The 27,814-nt window shown below is 40.2% G+C and overlaps 1 protein-coding gene across 3 annotated transcripts in view; it reads right to left on the bottom strand.

The window, feature by feature from the left end:
• Positions 1-27,814, bottom strand: part of Spag17 (sperm associated antigen 17) — a 206,119-nt gene that overhangs the window by 71,779 nt on the left and 106,526 nt on the right. For all 3 annotated transcript variants that reach the window (XM_034500547.2, XM_076933023.1, XM_076933024.1), the window contains exons 16-23: positions 23,631-23,692; positions 22,828-22,941; positions 19,598-19,752; positions 9,002-9,177; positions 7,237-7,358; positions 4,199-4,438; positions 3,118-3,229; positions 1,751-1,942 (exon numbers count right to left, since the gene is read on the bottom strand). In XM_034500547.2, the coding sequence (XP_034356438.1) occupies positions 1,751-1,942; positions 3,118-3,229; positions 4,199-4,438; positions 7,237-7,358; positions 9,002-9,177; positions 19,598-19,752; positions 22,828-22,941; positions 23,631-23,692 (1,173 nt within the window). The remainder of the gene's footprint in view (positions 1-1,750; positions 1,943-3,117; positions 3,230-4,198; positions 4,439-7,236; positions 7,359-9,001; positions 9,178-19,597; positions 19,753-22,827; positions 22,942-23,630; positions 23,693-27,814) is intronic.

Below are 27,814 nucleotides of genomic sequence, written 5' to 3'. Positions count from 1 at the left end.
AGTATCCAGCAGACAGGATAGAAAGGAGGATGAAGACGTTAAGCAATTGGGAAGCAAAATATTGCAAACTGGGTGACAGGGTCTGGGGGCAATGGCAGGGGCAAATAAAGGGAGGTGTGCTAAAACCTTTAATGAAGAACTGAAGTCTTACCCCCAAGCAGCAGTGGCACCTCCTTCTCAGCCCACAGGAGCGTGTATCACACCTCAGACTCTAACCTAGAAGCTGTGAGACAGCAACTGCAACAGCAGGTAGCTGCCCGCAGAGAAAAGCTTGGCAGGATAAGTTCCATAACCAAAGGAGATTCAGAGAGATGAAGCCTGCAGGGCGCATGCTCCCTCAGGTCTCATCGGAGTAGACTGAGTCAATAAAGCTAAACAAATCACAACAGAAACCATCATCAGGAGGGGCAAGAGGAGAGGAGCCCTGCAGGCTGCAAGCATTACTTGCTCCTCTGTCAGTTCATCTGCCGAAGCTGCTTACATCAGAGGGCAGCATAGTGTTTCTGAAAATGGCCAGAGAGTAAATACTTTAGGATGTGTGGGCCATGTAAAATCTCTCTCACATACTCTCAGCTTTTCTATAGAACAATGCTTTACAAACATTAAATCTATTCTTAGTTCACGGATCATCCAGAACCAGATCATGGTTCAAGTCTGGGCCAGTGTTTGCAGGCTGGAGAAAGCTATGGATGATGTAAACAAAAGATAATCTGAACAGGATTGTTAGTGACAAAGCTAAACACCAATCATTATTTAACTATGCAGAAAGGACAATATTAAATTATGTATATAGATTTATTAACTTTTGTAGGAATCATATAAATACATAAAATGTTAAGATGATAAACTGTGATATACATGTATATTAATGATATATTATTAAATAATTTTAAAATCTTGTTTTTCAAAGCATATTTAGTGAGTGTGAAAATGCTTATATTGATATGGTCAGAAAGAAATAAATTCTGAACAGTGAGTAACATGGAGGTTATAACTATTAGCTTCTTTAAATACTTCGAATAATGTGTTTCTTTAAGTATTTAGAATTATACACATGCACAGATGCACACATATAAAGGGTGTGTATTATATAGGCATGTGGTGTGGATGTGGACACCTGTGCAGGAACTCAGCCATGCATTTGTGGAGGCCAGAGGTGGATCTCAGGTGCCATCCTATGTTGCTGTCTGCTCTATCCTTTGAGATGGTGTCTCACTGATTAGGTTAAACTGCTTGGCCATTGAGCAATGGGGTCCTGTCATGTCCACTGCCCAGTGCTGGATTACAGGTGTGTACCAAAGCATGTGACCTTTTATGTGGATGCTAGAGTCCTGAACTTGAGTCCTCAAGATTGCACAGCCTTTTCCTCAGCCCCAATTAATATTTTTTTTATTAGCTGAACAAAGAAAATTAAGTAAAAATAACATTTTTATGTGCCACCTTCCTAGGTACATTCAACTTGTCAATCATTGTGTTCTTGACTGTGGAAAGTATCAATATCAAGAGCTCCTGTTGGATGGCAGCAAGATCCAGTTAGCAGCCAAAGTGCCGATGAGCCATGCATGCGGCGTCTAAGCTCAGTGTGTTGGGGAAGATGGACATAAGTAGACAGCGATTGCTCCAAGCCACACCTGTAAGATCCTCCTGTGTTGAGAGCACGGGGTGCCTCTGTGCTTCTATCTGGGGCTGGGCTGGCACACTGCACAGCTTACTTATCAGAACCCAGCACCACAAAGGCAAAGACACTCACTCATTTCCACATTTTGTTTAACATTTTCCTCTTCCCCCTCCTTATGCTCTTTCTCCTCCTCTTCCTCCTCCTCTTCCTCTTCTTCTGAGTGCTCCTCTTCCTTTTTCTTTTTCACAATTTCCTTTGGGTCTTTCAGGTGAATTATAAAATTGTGTTTATCTTTTTTTACTTTCACTTTGATGAATGTTGGGCCTGAGGAAGAAGCAGAGGATAGAAAGTGGGCTGATTTGAAGGTGCCACACACACATCCTGACAACATGCCAGTAGAATGCAGGACAGAATTGGACAGCAGCTGCCTCAGCAACTCTGTATAAGGACACTAAAAAGAGCATGCACAAGGAGGGTTTTGCAGGCCTTGTCACATCCTAAACCAAATCACAAAATCAAAATATGTCATCTGAAATGGTAAATACTTATACTCCAATAAATCAAATGAGCTAATTAATATGCAAAGTTTTAACAGTATTTGTATACAATAATATAATGCATATAATTATGTGTGTGTGTGTATGTGTAACTCAGAACAGCCTCAAATTCATGTTTTTTCTGCCTTAGCCTCTTGTGTGCTGATGTTTCAAATGTGAATTACCATACTTGACGTCTATGGCAAGATAATATATATATATATATATATATATATATATATATATATATATATATAGTGAGAGAGAGAGAGAGAGAGAGAGAGAGAGAGAGAGAGAGAGAGAGCGTTTTCCCCAATTACTATCACTATGCAGGTTATAAAGCAGTTTTCTATTAACCTATTCTCTCTTAACAGTGTTCTGATTCCCCCACTTCTCTTTTATCTGCCTTTTAAATCCAGCCTTTCATTTTCAACTGTGGTGGTAGTGTCTCTCAAAATTGATAGGATTAAGATGAAAATACTGTATTTTCTATGAACCATCTGAACTTCATATAAACTGTTCACATATGCAGGTCTTGGTAAGAGCTAGCACGCCAGCAGCAGCGGTCCCTGAGCAGTGCACTGCGGAGCCCAAGCCAGAGCCACACTGTAAACTCAAAGCATATGTCTGCTTTCTGACATGACAGTGTGTTGTAATCAGTATTACTTGATTAACTATTTGCTTATTACAGTTGCTAATATTCCATTGACTGATAATATAGATGTATTTAAATATTTTCAACAATTAGGATGCTCCTATCAACAATGTCTGAGTAAATTCTCAGTTGGCTGATCCCTTGTAGACGCAATTACAATAGAAGCACGTGACCCTGAGAATGCCATGTTGTGTAAAGATGGGCACAGTGGGCTGCCACCCACTACACTCAGAGGCACAGTGCCCCATGATGATCGGAAATGCACTAACATTCTCCCAAGACATTAACAGCTCTTGCTAATAATGTACCTCGTTCAAACCTGGTCTTTTCCACTTCAATCTGCCCACCATCAGAAGGATACAGGTAGTAATTTGTCCCTGAGATCTGGATAGGTATGTCTCCCATATTATATCCTCGGAACTAGAAGAAAACACATTATCATTGGGTGTGGAACTGCAATTGACAGCAATCAGCTTCCTATAGTTAGCCAGCTACAGTTGCTATAAGCTTAATTTTTCTGTTGTTGTTGAAACAATTATATCTGCTACCTTGTAGGCCCAGAAATCCAAATCCCATGATTACTAGAGACAGGGTTTTATTCAGTAGCTGAGACTGATCTTTTATTCAGTAGCTGATTGATCTTCATGGTCATCCTCCTTCAGTGTCTAGGAGGCTGGGATTACAGTTGTATGCCACGATGTCCCTTTATGTGCATTTATAATCTAGTGTAGATTAAATCATGCTCCATCATCAACATAACATAAAACAAGACCAAGATTGCTAGTTTTCTTTGTAAAGTGAAGTGAAATATTGACATTTGATGTGTTACAAGGTTATATGTAAAGAATATTTTTAAACATCAGATATTGTTATTATAGCTGCGGAGAATTCAGGTGCATCCTAAAACCCTAGAGTAACGGGGCTGAAGTCATAGCTGCAAAGAATATAACAGAACATTTCTCTCCATTTTTTCCCTCACTGGTTTATCTAATAAATAGACACCTAAGGGAAAAATAGGAAAGCTATTAACTAAAGCATGTAAACCAGAAACATGGCTCTCTACACAGAGGCATCTAAGTACATTCAGCAAGTCAAGCCCATTGAGTAGACCTATGCAGTTGCTCATTGGCGTGTTTTAATACTTAAAGCCGAAGTCTTTGGGTCGCAGTTTCATCTTTATAGCTCTTGATAATCTAGTTTCATAGTAGGAAAAACAAAACTGAGGGTGTTCCCATTTGGGTGATTAGCTATGAAGAAGAGTCTAGACAGAAAGAGAGATTCAAGTCTAGTTCAAAGAAAGCAGGAAAACAAACAAACAAACAAACAAACCCCTGTTTCTCTAAAACTGTTAGACGTAGTCCAGACAAAGAATTTTCAAAGTTGGTTTACCGGGTAAACGATTTCTGGTTCCGGAAGGGGGACGGCTTCCTCTATTACTTCCAGCGTCTTTACTGGCTCTTCCTTAGGCTTCTCCTTGGAAGAAGACTTTTTCTTTAAAGCCTTAGCGTCTTCTTTGTCTGCCTTATCCTTGCCTTTCTTTTTCCCTGCTTCCTTTCCCTTCTTCTCTGCTTTCTTTTCCTCCTTCAGGCGTTCCTCCTCAGCCAGCCTCTCTTGTTCTTCCTTCCATGCCTGGGGACACATCAAACAGCTTAGTGGGGATTTTGAGAAAGATCAAATGTGAATTACATTTGTGTTAATTTTGGAGGAAATTTAGTATGGTGTTTCTATGTGTTGTTTCTGGTATTTTGAAACATTGGGCCAAAAACTTTGTTCCCTTCTCACTCCTCAGTTCTATATGTCACCATTGTGGGCCTCCTTGGAGAACTCAATTCACTTCAGCTTCTCCAACTTTCTACCCGGTAATTTACATGGTTCAGACCTTTGGTGTCTTTAGCCAGGCCCACAGTAGCAGCCTCTTCAGTGGCCTGTCTCCTTTACTTCCATTCTCAATTTACATCCTGAATATGCCTGGTTGACAAAAAGGTAGACTACCCAGAGAAGCATTCCCAGTGCAGGATATTCCAAAAAGGGTAACAAAACTTTCTTTTTTCTAATCATGAGTTTCCAAGCATGTTGGTACTTGCAGGCTGAGGTAGAGGAACTAAGTCAGGGTGGGTCTATAGTCTCAGAAGAAGCTCTGAGTTGATATTAGCTCACAAACAAAAATTATAAAACATGGGCAACTAAGCCACTTTGAATAAAAATCTGAACAAAGACTTTGAAAGTATATCTGTAAGGATTGCAGATAAGAGACTTATGAAGCAAGAGTCATAGAACAAGTTTCTGGTTGCTTGAATACAGAGAATGAACTATCACAAGTGTAAGTAAGGGGTATAAAAATGACAGGCTGAGCTTGATGGTCCTCTCAGAATTACAGCACAACTTTTGAAAAGGCTGTATTTGGACAGATACTGGCAGAGCCATTTCTAGAGTTGATGATAGACATTGATCCCAGCATTCAGAAAGGTCAATAAATCTAAGCATAAAGTAACAGTGGTGTGGTGAACCTGGCTCAGATTGATTTTAGGAGATTACTGATAATTTTGGGGGAGAGAATTTTATGTTATAGTTGCTAAATAAAGCCACCATCAAAAAAGACTAAGTACAAAAAAAAGGACTAAATGTAACTAAGTACAATGTTTGAAACACGGCTAACACATGATCAAAATGTACCAATTTATACTTATTGTATTAGATTTCATTATTATCTGTGCTGTATATGAGAAACATACTATACAATGGTACACAGAGCCATGCTGTTCCCAGCTCAGGTTTTTACAGTCCCACGCTGGCAGCTTGAAATTAGCCTTTGCTGGAATATTTACACAACAAACATTAGCCAATGTTTAGGAGATCAGTTGACCATTGATTAACTGCACTTAAAAAAAATGGGCAGAATGTTTGAAATAATGATTCAGCTCAAGTGCCTGTAACTACTACACTGTAAAAGGAGAAACTTATCCTTTCAGCATTCAAATTCTTCTTCTTGACTCAACTAAATTGTTCTTGTTATTGATAAATAAATGGTACACCCCTTTGTAATTTCACTTTTTCTCATTAACATAAATGAAAATATTGATCACTACTAGTGGTGGAATTATACTTGTTTGTCAATCGTAACCAAAGGACCCAATACGTACCAAAAATAAGTGAAAGCATATAGAAATATTAATTTGCTAAGTGGACTTTGCAATGAAGATTACTATAAGATTTGCTGTCATTTATAGATTAAGTACGAAGTTTACCATCCATAATATTTGCTGTGAAATTGTGTACCTATGTGCATACTTTCATTTTTCCAGTGAAAAACTGCTAAACACTTACCAGATGATCACAGAATGCTTTCAAAGCAGCTAAAGAGAAAAGATAAACTGTCTACAAATAATGTAAAATGTGACAATTTATTAACATCTATGATGTCAGCAGAGAAGAGGGAGATTGATGTCTTGAGAGTCCTATGAGGAAATGAGAAACCTGACCAAAAATTGTATAAATAAAAAAATGACGCTTAATGAATAGGGGCAAAATAAAGCCATCTTCAGATAAGTAACAACTGACTTTAATAGAAACTGTAATATTATGATATAATAAGAACCAGATATTTAGTCTTCATTCCTGGGTCCTGGCACAGAGCTCTCAAATCCCCTGGAATTCCATGAGTGATAGGACTGTCTTTTGTTCTAATGAGGCAACTCTTGGCAAACCCTTAGATGGTTTCAGAATGGGGTAGAAGCTGCTCACCAGAAAGATCAAACCCAGGTTAGAAGCTGGGAACTTTCAGAGTCTTCCCCTTCCCCTCCCCACAACCTTCAAGGATAAGAGAGGAGTTGCAGATGGATTTAATAATTGATTGTACTTGGATAATAAAAAAAAAAATCTACAAAAGCTCCTAAAGCACACAGTTTGGAGAGGTTCTGCATCAGTGAGTGAATCCACAGAGTGACACTCAAGGAGCAAACCTACATTTACCCATGAACATGAAAACAGAACACCCCTGTACACTTCTTCATGTGTTCTTATGTGAATTGGAACCTATCAAATTTTGACGTTTTGTATTCCAGGAACTGCAGGGATGGTGCAGGAAAAGAATATTTATTTAATGATTACAGAAGCACTTACTATTTTTATAATTTAAAGTTCACATAAAAATGTGAAAAAATTCAAGCATTTTCAACAAAGGTAAAGAGTAAACTACCACTCATTGCCCCGGGGTGTGGTTATGCAAAAATAATAAGATATAAATTCTCCCAAAGACTTGTCACGTGGCAGAGCTGTTAAGGCATAGGGCTTTTCACTGAGACTTCAGTCAACTCTGAGGTTTTAGCTAAAAAAAAAAAAAAAAAATCATGTCCCATGCTTAGCACACACTCTCAGTCACAAGGTAATTTTGGCCTTGTGATTGATCTGTGACATTTGTCTCGGATTACCTTGAGGGAGCCTTCTAATACAAAGGGCATCTTGTCTTTTTCTTTTTCTTTCTCTTTCTCTTTCTCTTTCTCTTTTTCCTTTTCTTGGTCTGATAGCTCTGTTTTGCTGGATACTTTGTTACCTATCAGTGAAGGCAATCAAACATTTTAGCAATCACAGGAGGACCAAGCCTCTGGGTTAGAGGCAACCTCAAAGAATGTCAGGTTCCTTGTTTAAATCTCTAAACGCTCCCTTGCCATCTCTATAGCTATACCTCAGTGGTGCTGAGCCTTTAGTGATGGGTCTCACAACACATTTACACTGTGTTGACATATCATTTGAATCCTTCTCCCTGAAATTTTTAGCTGATTAATCTAACTTTAGCACCTCAGAATTACAAGAACTCACCTAGTGTCCCATCCCATAATGAGACCCCTCTCTTGCTATTGCTGTCTTTCTGTCTTTCAAACATTCTGACATCTTTTCTGACAGGAATAGACTTGGTTTAATACCTGCCAGATACAATCCACACAGAAATAACCAGTTTATATCCTAGACATTGAGGTTTTGGTTCGCTCAGTAGCATTATATCCAAAAGGTGGTGACCATTTCCTCTGCCTGTAGGTGAGTATACAGACAGCCTTTCTTTCATTTCTCATGTTGTTCCTTTTATTACTCTAAGCATTCAGTGAAGCCTTGTTGGGCTCCCATAGAAGGGAGCTCAGTTACTGATAATATAACGGTTTCTCTGGATACCAAAGGATTCCTTATTAGAGTGGATTACGTTTTGCTTTAGACTCAGGTCATATACAAACTGCTCTAGTAACAAAAAGAGGCTGCAGGTTTTTTTTAGAAGTTTCATAGCTTGATCTTTCTATAAGATGTAACTTTCACCTTTAGCTACCATAAATGATAGTGCTAGCAAAAAGAGATGCTTTTCTATGGACTGTGAAATGTCTATACTTTCTAGATGAACTGTACATTTCACTTCTTTATTGTCTTCCTTAAAAATGACCTTGCTCACCGAGCAGTGGTGGCGCACGCCTTTAATCCCAGCACAGGTGAATTTCTGAGTTCCAGGCTAGCCTGGTCTACAGAGTGAGTTCCAGGACAGCCAGGGCTACACAGAGAAATCCTGTCTCGAAAAAAACAAAACAAACAAACAAACAAAAACCCCAGAATACACAAACAAAAATGACCTTGCTCTTTTCGACCCTCTTTTCTCTTCCCCAGTGTGCCCAAAGTTCTAGAAATTAGCCAAGACCTAGAGATGAACAAAATCAAAGATGTATTCTTATCCAGGACCTGGTCACGTCCATGCCATAGGCCTCTGGCAAACTTCCCACTTCTCCCTAGAGTCCTACTTCCAGGAGGTCTTTAGATACTTACTTGCAGCTATAAGAGTCTTGATTTACTTTTGCTGTTGGAATCTACATTTATCCTCTTGAGACCCGCTAACTCTGACTTTACCTCCCACACTGCCAATAAATGTATTTGATGGAACCCACAGATTCTATCAGCAAGAACACTGGCATTTTCCCAACTCATCATATTTAATCTGCATAACAGATTAAATCTTTCAGAGCTCATAGGAGATGGGACAGTGACAAACATGCCTGTGTTTGACTCAGGTACAATGTCATCACATTTGGAATGCAGCTGTTCCATTTATTAGAGAAAGTGGAGACTCACAGGCATTTGGGGACAGCCTTTTAATCTTGGACTATTTGAAATTAAAATAGGAGAATGCCTATTGCTCTATGAATAAATGCACTAACTACTTGCTTTTAGATTTTTTAGGGACAGCAATTTTGCTAGCAGAAGTTTTGGCAACAGTAGCTTTCAATTCCGTCTCAGTCTTGGTCTTGTTGAGCTCCTCAGCCATTTTGGCTTCCTGGTACTTCGCTTCTTCCTGTGTGACCCAGTCTTCAATAGATTTCGCAACAAGTTCTAAGTAATTCCTAAATGAGACAAAGTTAAAAGGATGGGGTGTGAGAGCCCTTACTTACAGCCCTTGAGAACACTGGGTACAGGCAGTGTGAACAAACTCTTCAAAAATGCAATGATTCTGAGCTGTCCAAGGGGCAAAGAGGTCAGGTACGGATCTTGGCTGAGTGTCGGGAAAAATGCTCACTTCTCTTCACAATTAAAGAAGTAAAGCTTAACAATGAGGTCTTTCCATTCAAGTTAAGGACTAAAGAAGTTTTGGAAAGGTTTGCTTTTTAGTCTATGTGCACGTATGGGCCTGTATGCGCATGGTGCAGAAGACAACATCAGATCCTCTGGAACTGGAGTTACAGCTGGTCGGGTGCCTCCTGACATGGGTTCTGGGAACCTTCGTCTGGAAAGGCAGAGGGAGCTCTTAACTGCTCATCCCTCTTTGGATTAACATCAAGAGAGTCAGTGGCAGTTGAGTTGAAGAAACAGTCACTGTCAGTGCCAATTATTGGGATGTGACATAGTACAATCAATACCTTTTCAGTGTAAGATTACAGCACAGTAGAAATCCTTTCCATTGGTCACCAGCTATTCCAGTTACTTCATTAGACAAAACCCTCCTGTCCTGCTGTAGTGCTTATTGGCTTGGGGAGCATCTACCTTGTAAATCCAATTCCTTAAGCTGCTCACACATTTGTGTTCCTCCCAGGAGCTGCTGCTTACTAAGAATGATCCATTGCTGCTTGCAAATCTGTTTCAATCATTTGTCCTGCTCAGTGTGTGTGTGTTTTAACTGAAATGTTAATAAGCCTACGTGGATATCTGAAGAGTATATAGTTCTCTTATCTGAAGAGGATCTATTTCCTTCCTTCTGAAAGGAAATTTTTTTCAACAAATACATATTTTTTTATTTATTTGTTTGCCTACTTTGGTCCTTTTAGTTGGTGCTGGGTTTTTTATTGGATATTTTATTTATTTACAACACAGATGTCATCCCCTTTCCCCATTTCCCCTCCCTAGAACCCCCTATTCTATACCCCCTCTTCCTTTATGCTTTTATACCAATTTGATTACATGTATTATTAAGGTCAGTTCTAGGTTGAGAGTCTAGCAATACAATAGATGCAAATAACATCAAGGAACAAGCAATAAAATAAACACAAATAGTCAAAAAAAAAAAAAAAAAAAGCAAGGCATTAAACCCAGTTACGTGAACACTCCCATGATCACTGTTTCTAAAGGTTTATCAGGATGACCAAAGTATCTGAAAGAAAATTAATGGACACATTTAGACTTGAGAAATACTAGTTTGTAAAAAATGAGATAAGTGAGGTTTAATATTTGAAAAAAATAAAGCTAGATGAATGGTATATTGAAGATGCATTGTAACTCGAACTATTGTTTTTTCTTCTCCTTTTTCCTCCTCCTATTCTCTCTCTCTCTCTCTCTCTCTCTCTCTCTCTCTCTCTCTCTCTCTGTGTGTGTGTGTGTGTGTGTAGAAAGGTGTGTGTTTATGCTATGGCACACATGTGGAAGTCAGAGACAAGTGGTAGAAACCTGTTCTCTTCTTTTCTCACATGAGTCCTGGGGAATCAAGTCATCAGCCCTGATGACAATTGTGTTTACCTGCTTTGTATACCTTTGATTCTTTCTTAAGATATACACTAAATAGTAGATTATGAATTATAGTATTTGATTTATTATAGTATTTCCTTTAGAAGGTACCAGACATCTCCAACTCTATGAGTCACCAAGAAATGCCTCACGTTCTACCAAGGTTGCCACATCAAAGCTGGTATTATAGCTGGTGACACTATCAGTTAAATAAGTAAGCACCATGAAATGATTGTTATTTTCTTATATTCTTCTTCCAATCTGTTAGTAAATTAAAATTACTTAGAAAGATTATATATTTATAATAACTTCAGAATCCATTCTTTCCTTTTTGTTTGTCACTGCCCCATTCTAACTCACTCTCATTTCTTCTTAGGATTGCTGCAACAGCCTCCAACTAGTCTCATGGTGTGTGTGTGTGTGTGTAGGAGGTTGTACCCTCAAATATCTAAAACTTATTCTCAAATCAGTGAATAGACTGGGCCTTTTAATTTGTAAGTTAGATAATTTTCTTATCCTTAGTGCCTTTTAACAAATATTTCAAATGAAGAAGTGGAATTCCTGAGGGCTGAGGAGCTGGCTCAGTTGGTAAAGTGCATGCTCTGCAAGCATGAAGGCCTGAACTCATGCAGAAAAGCCAGGGGTGGTGGCAGAGCCGCTTACAATCTCAGTTCAGAGAGATGCACTTGTAATCCCAGAGGGGAAAATTGATCACTGGCTTTCCCACAGTGTATGCAAATCAGTGAGACAGGGTCAAATAACAAAACAACAACAACAACAACAAAAAAAAAAACCAAAGAACAAAACAAAAAAACCAAATGGATGGTACCCAAGGAAGGGAGTCTAAGGAGTGATACCCCTGGTTGACACCTGGCTTTCACATGCTCAGCCACACAGATGCATGTATAGCTGCATACTACCCCACATGTACATTCAGATGAAGATACACACTCATAGTTAAATAAACAAACAAACCAGGATTCTCACAAGTGTCCCTAAACAAGGAGATCTAGGCTCAGATAAAGCCAAATTTGTATTCAAGTGAGAATAAGCACCCCGTGCTTCAGGAACTTTACTACCCACAGATACTTAGTGAATTAATTTCTTCCAAATGTATTCCAGTTATATTTTTAAAAGTAGAGATGTAAGCATTGAATATAGATTCAAGAGTTATGACAATTTAGCATATGGTTTAAAATATAAATGCCAAGAGCTGTGCTTCTTTTGATTAAAAACTGTCACTTTATAGGTGGAAATAACATTTCTAGATAATTTCAAAATGGGATTTTGTAGTGGGCTGAGTAAGAATACCCCCAGAGGCTCACATATGTGAATGCCGGAACTGTTGGATCATTAGAAAGATTAGAAGGTGTGGCTTTGTTGGAGGAGATGTATCACCTGGGGTGGGCATTGAGGTCTCAAAAGCCGATGCCAGGCCCAGTCTCTTTGCCTGCTGGCTGTGGATCAAGAAGCTCTCAGCTACTGCTTCAGTGCCATGCATGTCTGTTTCATATCATGCTGATCATGGACTAAGTCTCTAAAGCGTTAAGCAAGCCTTCAATTAAATGTTTCTGTCTGTAAATTCCATGGTCACAATGTTCCATCATCACAACAATAAAAAATTCACTAAGACAGAAGTTAGTAGCAAGGACTGGGTGGGGCATTGCCATGACAGGGTTGGCCCTGCTGTTTGTTAGAGGAACATAGAAGATCTGGAGCTTTGAACTAGGAAATCAGTTGAATGCTTTTATTGGGCTTAATGGGCCATCCTATTAGTAGCATTGGAAGCCAGTGGTTTTGAGGCTGACATGGACTGTGGAGGCTCAAATCCAGAGGGTTTAGAGGGGAAAAATATCAGCACTTCATCTAGAGATCATTCTTGTGATATTTTGGTAAAGAATGTGACTGCTATTTGTCCTTGTCCTAAATATCTGCCAGAGGCTAAATTGAAGTTTTGGCAGAGATTTCAAGACAGCCTCATATTGACTGTGTCCCATGGTAACTAGTGATCACCCTTGTGCTGATAGACAAGAAAACAGAGCAAGGACAAAGAGAACTATGGAATGTATGGTTTAAGGAAAAGAGCACCAGGAAATGCAGTCTTGTGCTTAAGGAGAAGACACATCTAAAGAAAAGTCTGAAGCTACTTGGAATAAAGGGAGTGGTAACCTCAGGGCAAGATCCCACCCAGCTAATACAGTGACCTGAGAAAGGAAAATGAGGGATTTCCTAGGCCTAAACCACAACAGAAAGCTTGTGCGAGTGTAGTTCAAGATGGAGACTAGTTTCTAGCCCAAGCAAGCAGAACAACTTAGCAGCTTTGGCCATGTGATTCTGGAATTAGAATCAAGAAAGATAAAGAAAAGGAGTTGTACAGTCTTCCATGTTTAAGGAAAGCCACTGAGGCCAGGTGTGTGTCAGGGGAGTCCCTGCGTGGAGGCTCAGAGAGGCCATTGTGTGAAGCTGTGACAGTGAGGCCTGGGCTGCTTTGGAGTCTCCAAGACAGTGGAAGTGACAAGGAGAGCTAAAGATTGGGTGTGGAACCAGCCTAAGAGAGAGAGAGAAAGAGAGAGACAGAGAGACAGAGAGAGACAGAGAGACAGAGAGACAGAAGTGTGTTTCAGTCAGCAAGGCTGGCATGGAAAAAAAAACATCTTTAGATCAGATAGAGATACCTTTACATCAGATACAGAGATACAGAATTAAAGTTTGCCCCACTGTCTTTGGTCCAGGATTTCTGCACTATGCTTCCTTTCCTTCCTCCCTTCTGGAATGGTACTGTATATACTGTGCCACTGTATGATGAGGGTGCATGGTTTACTTTTTGCTTTTGCTTTTACAGGGGATTATAGGTAAGAGAGTGTCTTGAATCTCAGAAGAGACCTTGAACTTATAAATAACAGTGCTGGGACTGTGCAAGTGTATAGGGACTTTTGTAAACAAGTCCTCCATTAAATGCTTCCTTGTATAAGCATTTTATAAGGCCGTGGTGTTTCATCACAGCAATAGAATACTGTTGCTTGTTGGGTGTGAAGGCACCGCATTTGTATTTTTAGCATTTTAATGGAATGGCATTAGTATTCAGTAACTCCAAATGTCATATTAAATAATTAAGCATGAATTAAATGAGCATGCACAGTTTCTAAAAGAATATAAATAGAATTATATCATAAAAGGCACATACTAAAGAGGAACCAAGAAAATTCCATCTACCAAAAGAAAGGGATTAATACTAAAACAGAAACATATTTGTAGAATGAAACAGTAAGAATGAAACCACATCAATGGAAAGAAAAGCACATAATTTGTTTTTTAATATCCCTAAAATTGTCATTAATTCATTATTAAAATCCCTTAAAAGTCAGACTCTTAGATAAAAATCTAGGCTATTATTTGAAGGAAATGCAACCACCAAAATGACATAGAAAAATGTGAGGGTGGTAGATGTGCAGGAGAACTTAGAAGCCTTTGTTTCTGGTGGGTTTTGTCCAGTGGCCCTGTGCCTAAGGTGCTGATCAAAGAAAGAATTTTTACAAGGGAAATGTCCCCTCTGTAAAGCTAATTTCCCATTAGTGTGGTGATGGATAATATGGGCCTTTTATTGTATTGTTAAAAGTTAAAATCAACTAAGAAAGACGCATTTAAGCACACATAATCAAAAATGATTTTGGAGACACAGACTCTGCTTGGTGGGGGAGCAGAGGGGAAGTGGGAGAGAAAGAGAGGGAGAGAAAGAGAGAGAGAAAGAGAGAGAGGGAGAGAGAGAGAGAGAGAGAGAGAGAGAGAGAGAGAGAGAGAGAGAGAGAGAGAGAATACATAAATCCATTACTTTAAAGACAGGTGTTAAAAATTCTTTAAACTTAAAAATTAATTGCCCTAGGACACATCCTGGGAGGAGCACATTCCTTAGTCCAAGGACACCTACTGGATTACCATTCAGAGGAAGAAGAGATTGTGTGGGGATTGCCCAGAGCATGCAGACACATTCCACAGGACAGACCAGCCCTTGACACTTACAGACAAGGGAGGTCCTTGCTACCTCATTCCCCAAAGACCAATCAGTTTAAAAGTCACACTGTTCTGCCCATCATATTGTGCCTAGTCACTGTTTCTGTAGTACACCCCTTAAACTGTATAAAAACTGCTCTTAACCTCAACTCAGGGTTCTCTTGCCTACAATGCAAGGGAGCCCTGGTGCACCAGTATCATTAAACCTCATGTTGTTACAGCAAATCCCATCCGTGTGAGTTTCTGGGGGAGTGCGTCCCCTGGTTTTGAATTTTACAGTCCAACACAGGCATTATTATATCCCTTTAAGAAATGGATATTTACCATCATATTTTCATATTTAATTGTTTAATTGTGTGTGTATGTTCTTGAGTGTATGTATGTGTAACACAGTCATACAGGAGCCCAGAGAGGTCAGAAGAGGATGTTGAATCATCTGGAACTAGAGTGATTGATGGTTGCAAACCACAGTATGGGTCCTGGGAACTGACCCCGAGTTCTCTGCAAGGGCAACTAGTGCTCTTAACACTGTATTCTCTCTTCAGACCCAATATTATCATTTTGATAGGACTAAAATAAATCTGTACATCACTTTGGGTAGCATGGACATTTTAACAATTAGTTCTTCCAACCCTGGACCACAGAATACCTTTTCACTCATCTGGGTTTTATTTTTCAGCATATAGATATTCAACCCCTTATTTATAGTTATTTTATTCTTACTGATGCTAAAAAGGGTTTGATTTCTTATATTCTTTCGTAGATGCTCTTTATCAGGGTATCAAAACACAACTAACTTCTATATGTTTCCTATAATGTCTCTAAATTCATTAGGAGCTCTAACAGTAACTCTCTCTCTCTCTCTATCTCTCTCTCTCTCTCTCTCTCTCTCTCTCTCTCTCTCTCTCTGTGTGTGTGTGTGTGTGTGTGTTGCCTTTAAGATTTTCTATTTATGAGATTATAATATCTGTAAACAAAATACCTCATTACCTTTTCCTGTTTAATCTGGGTGCCTTCTGTTTCTCTCTTGTCTGTTTGCTCTAGCTAGCACTTCCAGCATTAGGTTGAAGAGTGATGAGGTTGGTTGTTCATCTCTTAAATAATTTTATTTAATGTCTATTTGCCTGATAAAGGTGAAAACATCTCTTATTTCTTCAGTTACCATTTTCATGGAGCACAAATTTCCGTTTCTTACAGTAAATCTCTATACCCCTTTAAGTGTAAAGTGAACTTTTCTGTAGCACTTAAAGTGATCTTCTTTTATCACCTATCCACCCACCCCATGTTTCTTGACTGGATAATCTGATCCCTTCATATTTAGTATGATATGAATGAATTCACTATTGCTATTTTATGACCTTTTTTTTTCTTCTCAGGAGTTCCTTACTGATTTCTGTTGCTATGAGTTTTGAACTGCTCTGCTTTGATAACTGTTGCTTTGTATTATTTTTTTGTGTTTATTATAGGTTTTGCTTTCTTGTTAATACCAAGTTCACTCAAAACTTCCTTCATGTGCAACAATGTATTTTAAGCTGGGAAAAGCTTTATTTGTTTGTTTGGGTTTTTTGTTTTTTTTGTTTTTTCGAGACAGGGTTTCTCTGTGTAGCCCTGGTTGTCCTGGAACTCACTCTGTAGACCAGGCTGGCCTCAAACTCAGAAATCCACCTGCCTCTGCCTCCCAAGTGCTGGGATTAAAGGCGTGCACCACCACCACCTGGCAGGAAAAGCTTTACTTTACTTTGATCACATATAAAACTATTTCCTTCCCCACATTATGTTACTGATGCCATTATATATTTCTATAGAATTTGACCATTAATGAGTTTTTGTAAATATAGTTATTACTAATGCATTTCTGTCCTAACTTTTTGAGACAAAGTCTTGCTAGGTAGGTAGATCAGGCTTTCCAGGAACTCAAGGCAGTCCTCTTGACTCAGCCTCTCAAGAGCTGGGATTATAGGGGTAATCCCACTCTGCTTTGGCTTTAAAAATTCAATTTAAAAATCATAAAAGTAAAATAAAAAAATCTATGGGTGCTTAAACATCTTCATAGGTGTAGTTGTTTTTATTATCAAGTTGTACCAATCATCAAAGGAAAATATATCACAGTCATCCACAAACTCTTTCAAAAAATAAGATGTGGAAATAAACAGGGACAACATCCCCTCTCCCAGTTAGCATATGAGAATTCTATAACCTGTATATTAAAGCCAAATAAGAACATTTAAAGAGAAAATAGCTAAGTCTTGCTTACTTTAAACCTATGGATAACCTAAGCAGTACATTAGCAAAGCAAAGAGACACAATGCAGAACCCTCTTGAGGAATGAGAGTCCTAGAAGAGCTACTGGTAAAATTCAACAGGTTCACTGCTTAAAAAAATGAATATGTACATTGTAGAAAAATAGTAACATTTTAAACTAATAAGGGATATTTACAAAAATCCTTTATGTATTGAATCTTCAAAATATTTCCTCTAGTTCCTATAGCAATATGAGAATGCTCTCCCAGTTATATTGGAGGGAATGCTCTCCCAGGGTTACACTGGAGGGAACCCTCCCTCAGGGTTGCACTGGAGGGAATGCTCTCCCAGAGTTACACTGGGGGACCAGTAGAAATGGTGCCAGAAAGGAAATGAAACATAAATATTGTCATTGAGAAACAAAGAATGGGCAGTGAGGTAAGGCCCCACTGGTGGTAGAAGGCCTGGGCTGACTAACTCAGCTTCCACCCAGGCCCAGATCCAGGACTTTGAGTCAGTCCACCCCAGCATCCACTCCATCTATGAGCTGCTGGAGTACATGAAGGAGCCAGTCCTGCAGAACAAGAGCTGCAGGATCTCCATGCCTGATTCTGAGCAACAGCAGGGTATCAGAGAAGAGTCTCAGCAGTGGTCCAGTATTGATGGGGTGGCAGAAGCCAGAGGCCTTGACCCAGACCAATGACTCATTGCAATGAACATTTACATGTAAAGCTGTTTGGGACACACACGCGCTCGCACGCACACACACACACACACACACACACACACACATGCACACGCACACACACAGAGTGTATGACATAATGCAGCTTCCAATGCCACCATGATGAACGAGTATGTGAGGAAGACATGGGAAAAACAGAGGAACAGAGTAGTGCGTGCACAGTGGACATGGGCAGAATTACAAATGTGACAACTGTGAGAGAAGGCAGCAATCCATGGAGGAACATGCTATTGCCTAGTAGAGTCAGGAGGGTGGAGTGCAGCAGTGTGGAGCTTAAGCAGACACAGTCCCTGAATGAGCTGCACAGCTGAAGGGTCTGAGCAACGATAGGATGTCTAAGATGAAGAATGGTTCATTTCCTCGATTGGACCTCCTCTAAAGACCCTCATGGTCCATACTTCTCATGGAGGCCATGCTGGTTTGTACTGCTGCCCCAAGCTGTGATGCAGCTAGAGGGCTATGTGGATGCCCGTGGTCTGTACTGCTGCAGAAGGCTTTGTTTGGACCCTTGGCTCTATTATAGCCGGGGGTGTTGATGACCTCCTGAGTGGCCTGTGCCACCAGAGACCAAGCAGAGGTCCTTGGCATGTGCTGCTGCTGAAGACCATGTGGGTCTTCATGTCCATGCTGTTGCCAGAAACCAAGTAGAAGTCCAGCCTCCAGGATCCTGGCTCCTGCTGACTGAAAAGGGCAAGCTAGCTGCTTTTGCAGTGGTATGGATGACCTCAGATGCACAGTTGAGAGAGAAGAATACAGAAGGCTTCCATGACAACCCCTACCCCACCCAAAATAACAGCCTAAAAAGGAAGCCACCAAAGAATACTCTTAACTATTGTGATAAGGATGATGAATGTAGTGTATAGATGGCTTCGGGCCAGGGGTGTGGGTGGAGAAGGACTCAGTTTACTTTTGGAGACCAGCCCTCAGGAATTTGACCGTGTTCCAGCAAATATATGGACAACACAAATTGGACTTGCTTCCCTTTCCCTTCTTTTTTTCTTCTCTTTTTTTGGGGGGGTGGTGGTGGAGGGGGAAGTGAGTGTGATTGTGTTATATGATGAGAAATTCCCAAATATTAATAAAAATATTATGTTAGAAAAAAGAGCAGTACAGACTAATAGTTCAAAAACACCTACTACACACCTTAAATAATCATCTTATAACCTTCACATGACCGTGTTTATGGCCCTCTGCTCCCCTAGTTATTCCTCAGATCCACTTCATTGGTCCTTTTGTATTCCTGAGGGCTATACTATCGCCATACATACAGCAAGTACTGAGCATGCATCAGACAGCATTGAAATAACGAGAGACAGACGATTAGTAAGGAGAGAGCTGTGTTCTAAGGGAACAAATACATGAAAAGCAAAACCAACCAAACGAAAATAACTACTGAGAATTCAAAAGACTCAGTGGCTCTTAGAGCTCCTGGGAACTTGAGCACTTATTTTGATAGTCTTCAGTTGCCCTACCCTTGAATCTTTTTCAGGCCCACTAGAGTTAACAAATATCAGTGAGCCAAGAGTTTAGTAGTTGCCTCTTCAGTATTGCAGACCCAATCTTATTACAGGTTAAATGAACAGAAACTACTTTAATAGCATCTCTATTAGAGTGTATGTGGGCAAGAGTGACACTCATTCCTTATGCTATAGTGTCAATATGTAGGCACAGTGTACAACCATAGCACACAGTACGTATTAATTTAGGGAGCTGAGTTGAATCTGTGGCATGATATGAATGCTTTCATTGAGTTGAGCCACAGAGACCAGATTGAGGAGCCAAAACCTAAGTGGCTAACTCAGTCACCGTTTAATTAACAGAATTATCTAAGTCACCTGAATCCGACGTTGGAGTGAAGAGCAATATTCCAATATTCACAATGCAGACGCTGTAGATTCATTGGATTATGAAAAACCAGAAGTAAAGAGTTGTCCTGCGTGTGGTAGTAAGAGTCAACACATCGGTATTGCTGATGAGCCTCCTGAAGAACCTGAAGATAGAATAATTGTATTGCTCCGTTGCTCTACCCCCCAGGAGAAGAGGCGGTTGCTATGGCAGCATCCCTCACCCTGCTCTCCTGCCTCTCATTACCACATCATTGGCAACTGTAGTTTTCCAGGGGATTCTTTTCTAACCACTAAAAAGTGAGAACACAAAATAAATGAAAGTAGGCCTCATGGGTAGAGACACATGCTAAGTGCTCTCCACAAGTGTTAGTAAGTAACAGTCATTTAGTTCTTTAACATTTTTGTCTCCATATGGATCAATTCCGTTTTAGCATCATTAAATATTGCAGATAAAATAGGCATCCTATACTAGGATGAGCTCGACCTGCTCCAAGTTCATAAACTGACACCCAAACCCCTAGTGGATAATATTTGTGGTCTTTGGGGGAAGTTATGAGGGTGAGGATCTCACTATAGGATTTGTGTCCTTATCATTAGGGACACTGGAGAGCTTGCTCTCTCTTTTCCCTCTCTCTGCCATGAATAACTCAGCAGAACAGTATCACTTGCAGGGCAGGAAGCAAGTCCCATCAGAACGCAGCCATACTCGCACCTAAACTCTGTTCTCACACTTCTTAAGCTCTGACATTCTTCTACTATTTAAGCTGCCCAGCCTTAAGTATTTTGTTATGGCAGCCTGAGTAGACTAAGGTAATAGATAACATTTCCCCTGTTACTAAATATCAGGCCTCATTTGCCAGCATGATTAGGGAGCTGCCAAGAAGAGAGTTTGTAGGTTCTGGAGGTGAAGCCAGCTATCTTCCAGCTCTGATTTCTCTTTCTCTCACACACTATGCCTTCCATTTATACTGCACGTTATAGTGAAATGAGGTGAGTGGTCTTTCTGATAGATGCTGCTGCTATTTGCCTTCCACCTCTGGCCTGTTATGAAATATAACACCCACAGCCTGCACTACAGTGACCACCACCAGCAGAGGGCACCAAGGCACAGCTTCTTGCCCTGTTTCCTTCTCAGTGTCAGTCAACAAGAAGGAAGGCGTCCACAGGAAAAGGAAATGAACAATATTGGGTTTTGTTTGTGTTTTCAGTGCTGATTTACCATATGCAGCTTTGTGTGCTCTGCTATGTGGATAATCCCAGGGAGTTGCAAGCATGGTCAGGAAAGGCAGTTTTGCCTTCATTTCTATACTAGTACTAGATTGGAAATAATAAATTTATTTCCCAGTCTGGTCCCCTTATGAGTGTTTCAATGGAGAGCCTCTTAAACGTCGACATCTGCTTTCTGAGGCAATTATAATAAAATTGCCCTACAACCTATTTCTTACCTACTATTTTTGAAAGGCAAATTCCTCTGAGACATAAACCTAGGAAACAAATGTTTGCTTACAGTGAACATATGCCCCTCCTTTTTAGACAACAGGAGCTCTGCCATCTTTGCTACAACTATTGGGAAATGTAGTGGCGAGATTTCCAGAGCCATGATTGGCCCTCAGAATTGGAAGTGTTCACATTATCTTTCCTTTTTACCTTTATGTGTTATTGTTGGTCTCATGTAGTTCACAAAGAGTGAATGGTGATGGTGCTGTAACTCAAAGTGATGTGTTTGCCTGACATAACCAAGGGCCTGGGGTTGATCACCAGAATCACAAAGCAACAACTACCACCACAGTGAGAAACAAACATCAGAGAATTCAGTGTCAGGCACTGTTCCAGGAACACACACATGAATGCAAGGGACAAAACTTTCTCTGCAATCGGATTAAGGTTTGTACGGGTCACTCTGAGTTCTGATCAAGTGAGTGAAATATTTGAATTATGGAAAGCGGACCAGAGTGAAACCAAAGCAGTCTGAAAATTAGGACATTTCAACACAAGGTGAGGATGGGGGTAAATTAAAACCGACATGGTTAGACCTCACACCCTGGTCAGTCTTGTTTTACGAGGCAACTGTCTGTAGAAGGTGAGCCAGGGGGATAAAGGTCAGAGGACCCTAGCTCCTACTGAAGGAGAGGCACACTGGGGAGAAAACAGAAATCGTATAAATGTCTAAATCACAAACATGAGTCACAAATGTGGGCCATCTATGTAATTCTAAATTTTATAGTTGCTACATTTTAAAAAGTGAGACAGGTAAAATCTATATTTGTTTCATTCAATATATGAAATGCTATCATTTCAATGTATAGTAAATATAAAAATTATGAACAAGATATATCACTATTTCATGCCAAGTCTTTGAAATCTAGTGTTTGGCCCCTAGAGCTACACATGGAGCGCCATGTGACTCTGTCGTCTTTCTTGTTGAATTCCTATCTTTTATGCAGAGCATCATTTTTCTTTACCATTGATGAAGTTTGGAAGTTGCTATTTTTTTCCCCATAACATGACCCTGTAGATCCTTCTGGCTTTAAAAGTATAGGAATGTAAAATCTAATCAAAATGAGATTCAAATTAGAAAGATAAATCATCCTGAGTACTGGTCTTGCAAAATCTAAAAATGAGCATGTGTTCATTTCTGGATTTCTTACTAATTTTTTTTTTTTTTTTTTTTTTTTTTTTTGCTAGCAGTTAAAGGCATGTTTGGATGGAGCACATTTCCTTTCTTGGTTGTTTTCTTCCTGTTTCTCACTTAGCAACAGACTTTTGGCCGAGGTGCCTTGGTATCTATGACTTAACAATTTCTATGTCCTTGGCTTATTCCTAGGAATACACTTACTATATGTACCAGCCAATAGCACTTAGCACAGTAACAGCCAATTATCACAGCTACCATTGACCAGTTCATCAACACAGAAAGCACCATGAAGCACAAAGAAGTCTAAATAGAAGAGGATTGGGAAGGACAGAGGGCATGGCATTGCTTCCTAGTATAGACACATAGCAGTTTTTATGAAAGCAGAAGTCTTTCTGTTTGGGGGATTTCCTGGGAATGTATGGCTTAGTGTGGGAACAAACTCATTTTGTAAGCTGAAGTCAATGTTTGTACTGAGTTGAGCTAGATCTGAGAGAATGACCCAGAAGTGAACTGTTCCCAGTTACAGCTCACCTCTCCAGAACTGTCCCTGTGCCTCTCCTGGAGAATCACAGCCCATAAATACCTGAAGCAGGACTTTCGGCTGAAAATGTTCAGTAAAGCTCCAGTCCATTAAACTGCGCTGTTGTGTTTTTTTAATGTCCTCTATGTCGGCTTCCACCACTATCTTCTTGGGTTTCTTTAAAAAAAAAAAAAAAAAAGTAAAAAAAGAAAGAAAGAAGGAAGGAAGGAAGGAAGGAAATCACAAGAACACACTTTCAGCTCTAATTTGTTGGGTCCAAATGGAGCCCCGTTAGACTCTGTGGACTCACCCCCATGTGCCCCATTTAATTATGGGAATCTGCATATGTATAGAGCCATATGGCAACATTTTAGGAGGGCCGCTGCCAGAAAGAAGTATGCCTTTGACTCTTTTTTTTTTCAAATGTGCAACATAACCTAAATATTTTTATTGTTAGGTTATACTCTTCGGAGTCCTGTTAGCAATTATAGGCAGGTTTTCTGAACTCACTTCAAGACAGTGTTACTTCTACATGGGCTGTATGGTCAGCAGGTGTTTGTGAGGTTGCCAAGCCACACTGTCTAGAGAGGGGCAGGGAGCTGGGAGGTTTTACTTCAGTTAGAGAGCCTAGTAAATTTAACCCCTTTCATTCCAGATGGAGTTGGGATGTGATGTCTAAATAACCCCTCACCTCAGCACCAATATTTTCATTTTACAGATCTCTATCTATCATCTATCTATCTATCTATCTATCTATCTATCTATCTATCTATCTATCTATCTATCTATCTATCTATCTACCTGGTCAGGGGTTTTCTCAGATCATCTTACTCGTCATCTACACTTTAAGGAAAATAACTCCTTACTTTTTCAAGAGAATCATCCTTTGTGGCTGCTTCATCTTTGATCTCAGTGTCCATGGTCTGCTCTGTAAATCAAAGACAGCAACATGCAGTTGTGTTTGGGCTTTGTTCTTGCCTCTGGCTGGCGCTGTGTCTTTTTGGTTGCCCATATGATCTATGTTTCTGTGCTGAAAAGGTAATTCCCGAGAGGCAGGTTTCGTGCCTCCAAAAAGGTGTTTGTGTCGATAATTCTAAGTCAGTTCCTACCTAGAATTTGTCCTAGAGTCTTTGAAAAGAACCTGCCTTCTAATCTGGTGTGCACTAAATCACGCCAGCCATTCTTCCTTCTGACTGTATATTGCTCACTCACTTCTTGCAGTACAGCCTTTACCTTCACAGACTGCAAGCATTTACTGGCTAAGCTAGATCACCGATTCACTGCTTTCATTCACCTCTCTCTGGTCATCTTCACAAAGCCTATGCAGATTTCCATGAGCCTTGCCTGATAGATGACAGAAGGGTGAGGTCGTGTAAACAGGAGAACTAGCAACAAATTCACCTGTTAGAGTAACAGCATCCTACCATTCTGATGAGATCTTCTGACCACTCATCATTAACGTACTAGTTAATGAGCCTGTGCACATTGACAGGTGGAGTTTAACAGGCATCAGGTAAATGGGTAAATGAGTGGGTACTTGGATTCCAATGTACCCTGCCATGGACCACCATGAGTGAGGCATATCAGCTCCCCCATGAACAAGATAGCATCCTTGGCAAGAAAGCAGCAGAGAAAGGAACAGGTCTATGCCAGTGATTTTCACCTCGTGAAGTGCCCTAGGATAAATGAGACACCACAGAGAATGCTGAGGAGATACCTACTGTAATGTCCCCCTCGTCTGATGAAACAAATGGCGTATGCTTGAGAGAGTAAGTCTTATGGGAGCATACTTTTGTGTTGCTGAGTGGCTGAGCCAACTTGGCTTCTTATCGGCTTGAGAATAATTGCAAATTTCATGTTACAAAGCTGTGTGTAAAACACTGCAGCTTCCCTCTTCCAACAGGCTCCTCCCATTCCCCCAGCCCTTTTTTCCCCACTGCAGATCGGCTGGCAGCTTGTTGTGTGTGGACAGTTCTACATTCGGCTTTCCCTCTGTCTGCCATATTTTCCTCTAAGCTATTCACCTATCTCACACTCTGGTCACCTTCCTGAGAACCTCGGTCTCTTGCTATGCTTCATTATAAATCATAGTATTGATGGGGTGGGATTTTATTTGTTCATAGTCTGCCCCTCTGCCTCAAATCACTATTGCTGGAGAACAAGACTGTGCCCTTAGTACACCATATGTACCTGGCACCTGGTGGGCATTCAGTGCTGGTTTTTTCCTTCTAATTGAATGGGGTGAGTCTATGTGACATATGAAACTAGAAAGGGTGGCAGAGTCATATCGAAAATAGAAATGTGGAAGCAAATCTATATGAAAGGCTAATCCGGGTGTAAGCATTAGACTTGTATTTTCATTTTGTTGCAAAGAGACCCATAATTGGGATTCTAGAGTGGTAAGGTACCAATGCCTACCAAGGACAGGCTTTTCTCTCTCAGGAGCACATTTATGGAAATCTTTGGTTCTAGTTTCCTCTTGTCCCTCGGTTGCTGCAGGTGACAGAATGAATGTTCCATGTAGACTTAGCGGAAGATGTTAAAGCCGATTTAGTTCAGCATTTGTATAAACATATCCACTGAAGACAGAGCTCAGGCCAACTATGATTCTAAATAGACCATGATGTCCCCTGTGTCTTTGGAGCAATTGATATGAAATCTGTAGAATAAAAATTCTTTTGTCCTATGGCCTGCCAGATTTCTGGGAGATTTGATATTCCCTCCTGGGTTTAAAGATCCAGGAACAAAACCAATTCTTTAGAAAGTATGTTCAAAACTTATACACCAGTGATTTTGTCAAAGGAAAGAACATTTTAATACTAAGCTGAACTCTTGATTTCACAGTAGAATAAAAGCCATTTATTTCTCTCTTGTCTGATTCCTGATTTCAACCCCATAATCCTTTGACAGTGTGATTCAGTAGTCTTTGACACATCTGGAAATGGACGCTTTTCCTTCTCTTTGAAAAACAGCTTTCCTAATCTGTTTTACTTTAGAGATAACAAGATCCCTCTGCAAAGCGCTTACTTTATTAAAAAAACACCCAACAAGCATAAAGGGCACATCTAAACCTACAGCCTCATGGTTATCAACTCTCAGGTTTTTCATAAATATCCAGTGGGCCCTGTCAAGTTCAAAAACAGTCTCAGATGGAAACCCAGGGTTTGGTTAGGAGAAGCGCAAATATTCAGCCCTTCATGTTCAGAAACAGGCAGATCAATGCATGTGTGATGCCAGAGTGGCTGTGCAGGGGAAACACAGACATGATTTCTGCTTCATTTAAATGGCATGAGAGTGGTTGCTTTGGAAGTTTAACTAGAGTTAGGAGAAAATGGAAGCTCAAACATCCTCCTCCTCCTCTTAGGGGAACAGTCACAGAGATACAAGGTTGGCTACCTCTTCTGCTCAGATCTAAGGGCTCCTGAGTGCAACTCTAAATTCTCCATGAAGAAGCTTTGTAGGAATCTGCCCTCAAAATCGCTGGGTTCTCAGGACATACTATGTTGGTTATAGTTCCACCTGAGGACCATTAGTGGCAGGGTCATTCACTCTCCACCGGCTCCACTGCACCACGTGAGTGGTTTGACCACCAGGTGGCAAAAGTTGCCTGAGGAAAGAAAGCTCTACTGGAGAGCTGCCTGCAGAAAAACAAAACAGCTAAACAAACACCTCTGTCTTCCGGCTTTCCCAGTTGACTCTGGCTCCCTGTTAACACAAAGTGACCTCTATCATATGTTTGTGTCCAGGAGGCATGATGTCCTAACAAACAGGGCTAACTTATTCTGGTTCTCTACATAATCCCTCCTTCCGACTCTCTCTCTTTCTCTCTCCTCCCAAGCATTCAAGTGTGCCTCTATGTGTGTGTGTGTGTGTGTGCGTGCGTGCATGTGTGTGTGTGTTGTGAGTGAGGCTACCACGTAAGCATACTTAAGACATAGGAAGAATCTACTGTTGGGAAGGAAGAAACAGGCAAAACAAAACCAGGATAAGGGATAAGAATCATCAAGACAAAAAAAAAAAAAATTCAGAACATGGCCAAACTATTGGGCAGCATCATGAGGAATTTTGGGGTCTAGGGAGACTTAATTCTAAGGTGAGGTAGAGGGCACTGGTGTCCTGTTTCTATCTGTGTGTGGTAGAACAAGCCATTTAAACCTATTTGCGTTGGCCTTCTCCTCTGTTGAACTGAGGTGATAGCATCTTGTTCATAGGTTCAAGGTTTCTCTAAAGCAGTAACATGTGGAAGATCCATGCTGATGCATGGTGCTTGGGATACAGAAGAATGATACTAAATCAGAACCAACTTCCCAGTCTTCTCTCCTGTGAATACTTACTCTGCTACTCTCTTCTGACCTTTTCTTCTCCTCTCATTCAGATAAGGAAGACGTCAAGATGAGCATAGTCAACACCAACGTAACTCCTGTAGTTTTGGGGTGTTTTGGGGTGTTGTTTTGGGGTGCTTACAGCTACCTTCACCATGCCTTTTACTATTATAAACTGCAACACATGCACACAGGAAAGAGCCCACAGTATGACTTTTTCATACAACAAACAAAGAAAAAGTCACAGTGTCTCTTCTTTGCCTGTACCCTTTAATAACCTTTGGTAAGCTCTACAGTTGTAATTTGAGTGTGTAGAGGGATTGTTTGGGTCTTCACAAATAAAATAGTTACAAATAATGATATGTTGTTTTTTCCTCTCATTGCCATACTTTTATCTTGCTTCTCTTGAGGAATTGGCTAGTGTCCTGGGATGTAGACCCCCCCCCCCAATCTTAGAGGAAAGGGTTCCTATTTTCACTGTAGCATACAATGTTTATAGTCCTAAGAACAACATTCATAAAATTGATGTTTGCTAAGACTTTTTTCATTGGTTACCATAGAAATTTAAATGTTTTTTTATAATTATAATCTAGAAACTGATCTGTTTTTTCACTAATATGCTAATTAATAAATCATATTTGTTTTACAATGATGTATTTTCCTCCTGATCTTAAAATGTAATTTTGTTGGGAGATACTATTATTTTTTAGTGTCTTCCCAATAGATTC

The sequence above is a fragment of the Arvicanthis niloticus genome, chromosome 4, assembly GCF_011762505.2.
Source record: "Arvicanthis niloticus isolate mArvNil1 chromosome 4, mArvNil1.pat.X, whole genome shotgun sequence".
In the NCBI taxonomy this organism is placed as follows: domain Eukaryota; kingdom Metazoa; phylum Chordata; class Mammalia; order Rodentia; family Muridae; genus Arvicanthis; species Arvicanthis niloticus.
Note: the sequence above shows the minus strand (reverse complement) of the source record. Positions and strands in the feature narration are given on the sequence as shown.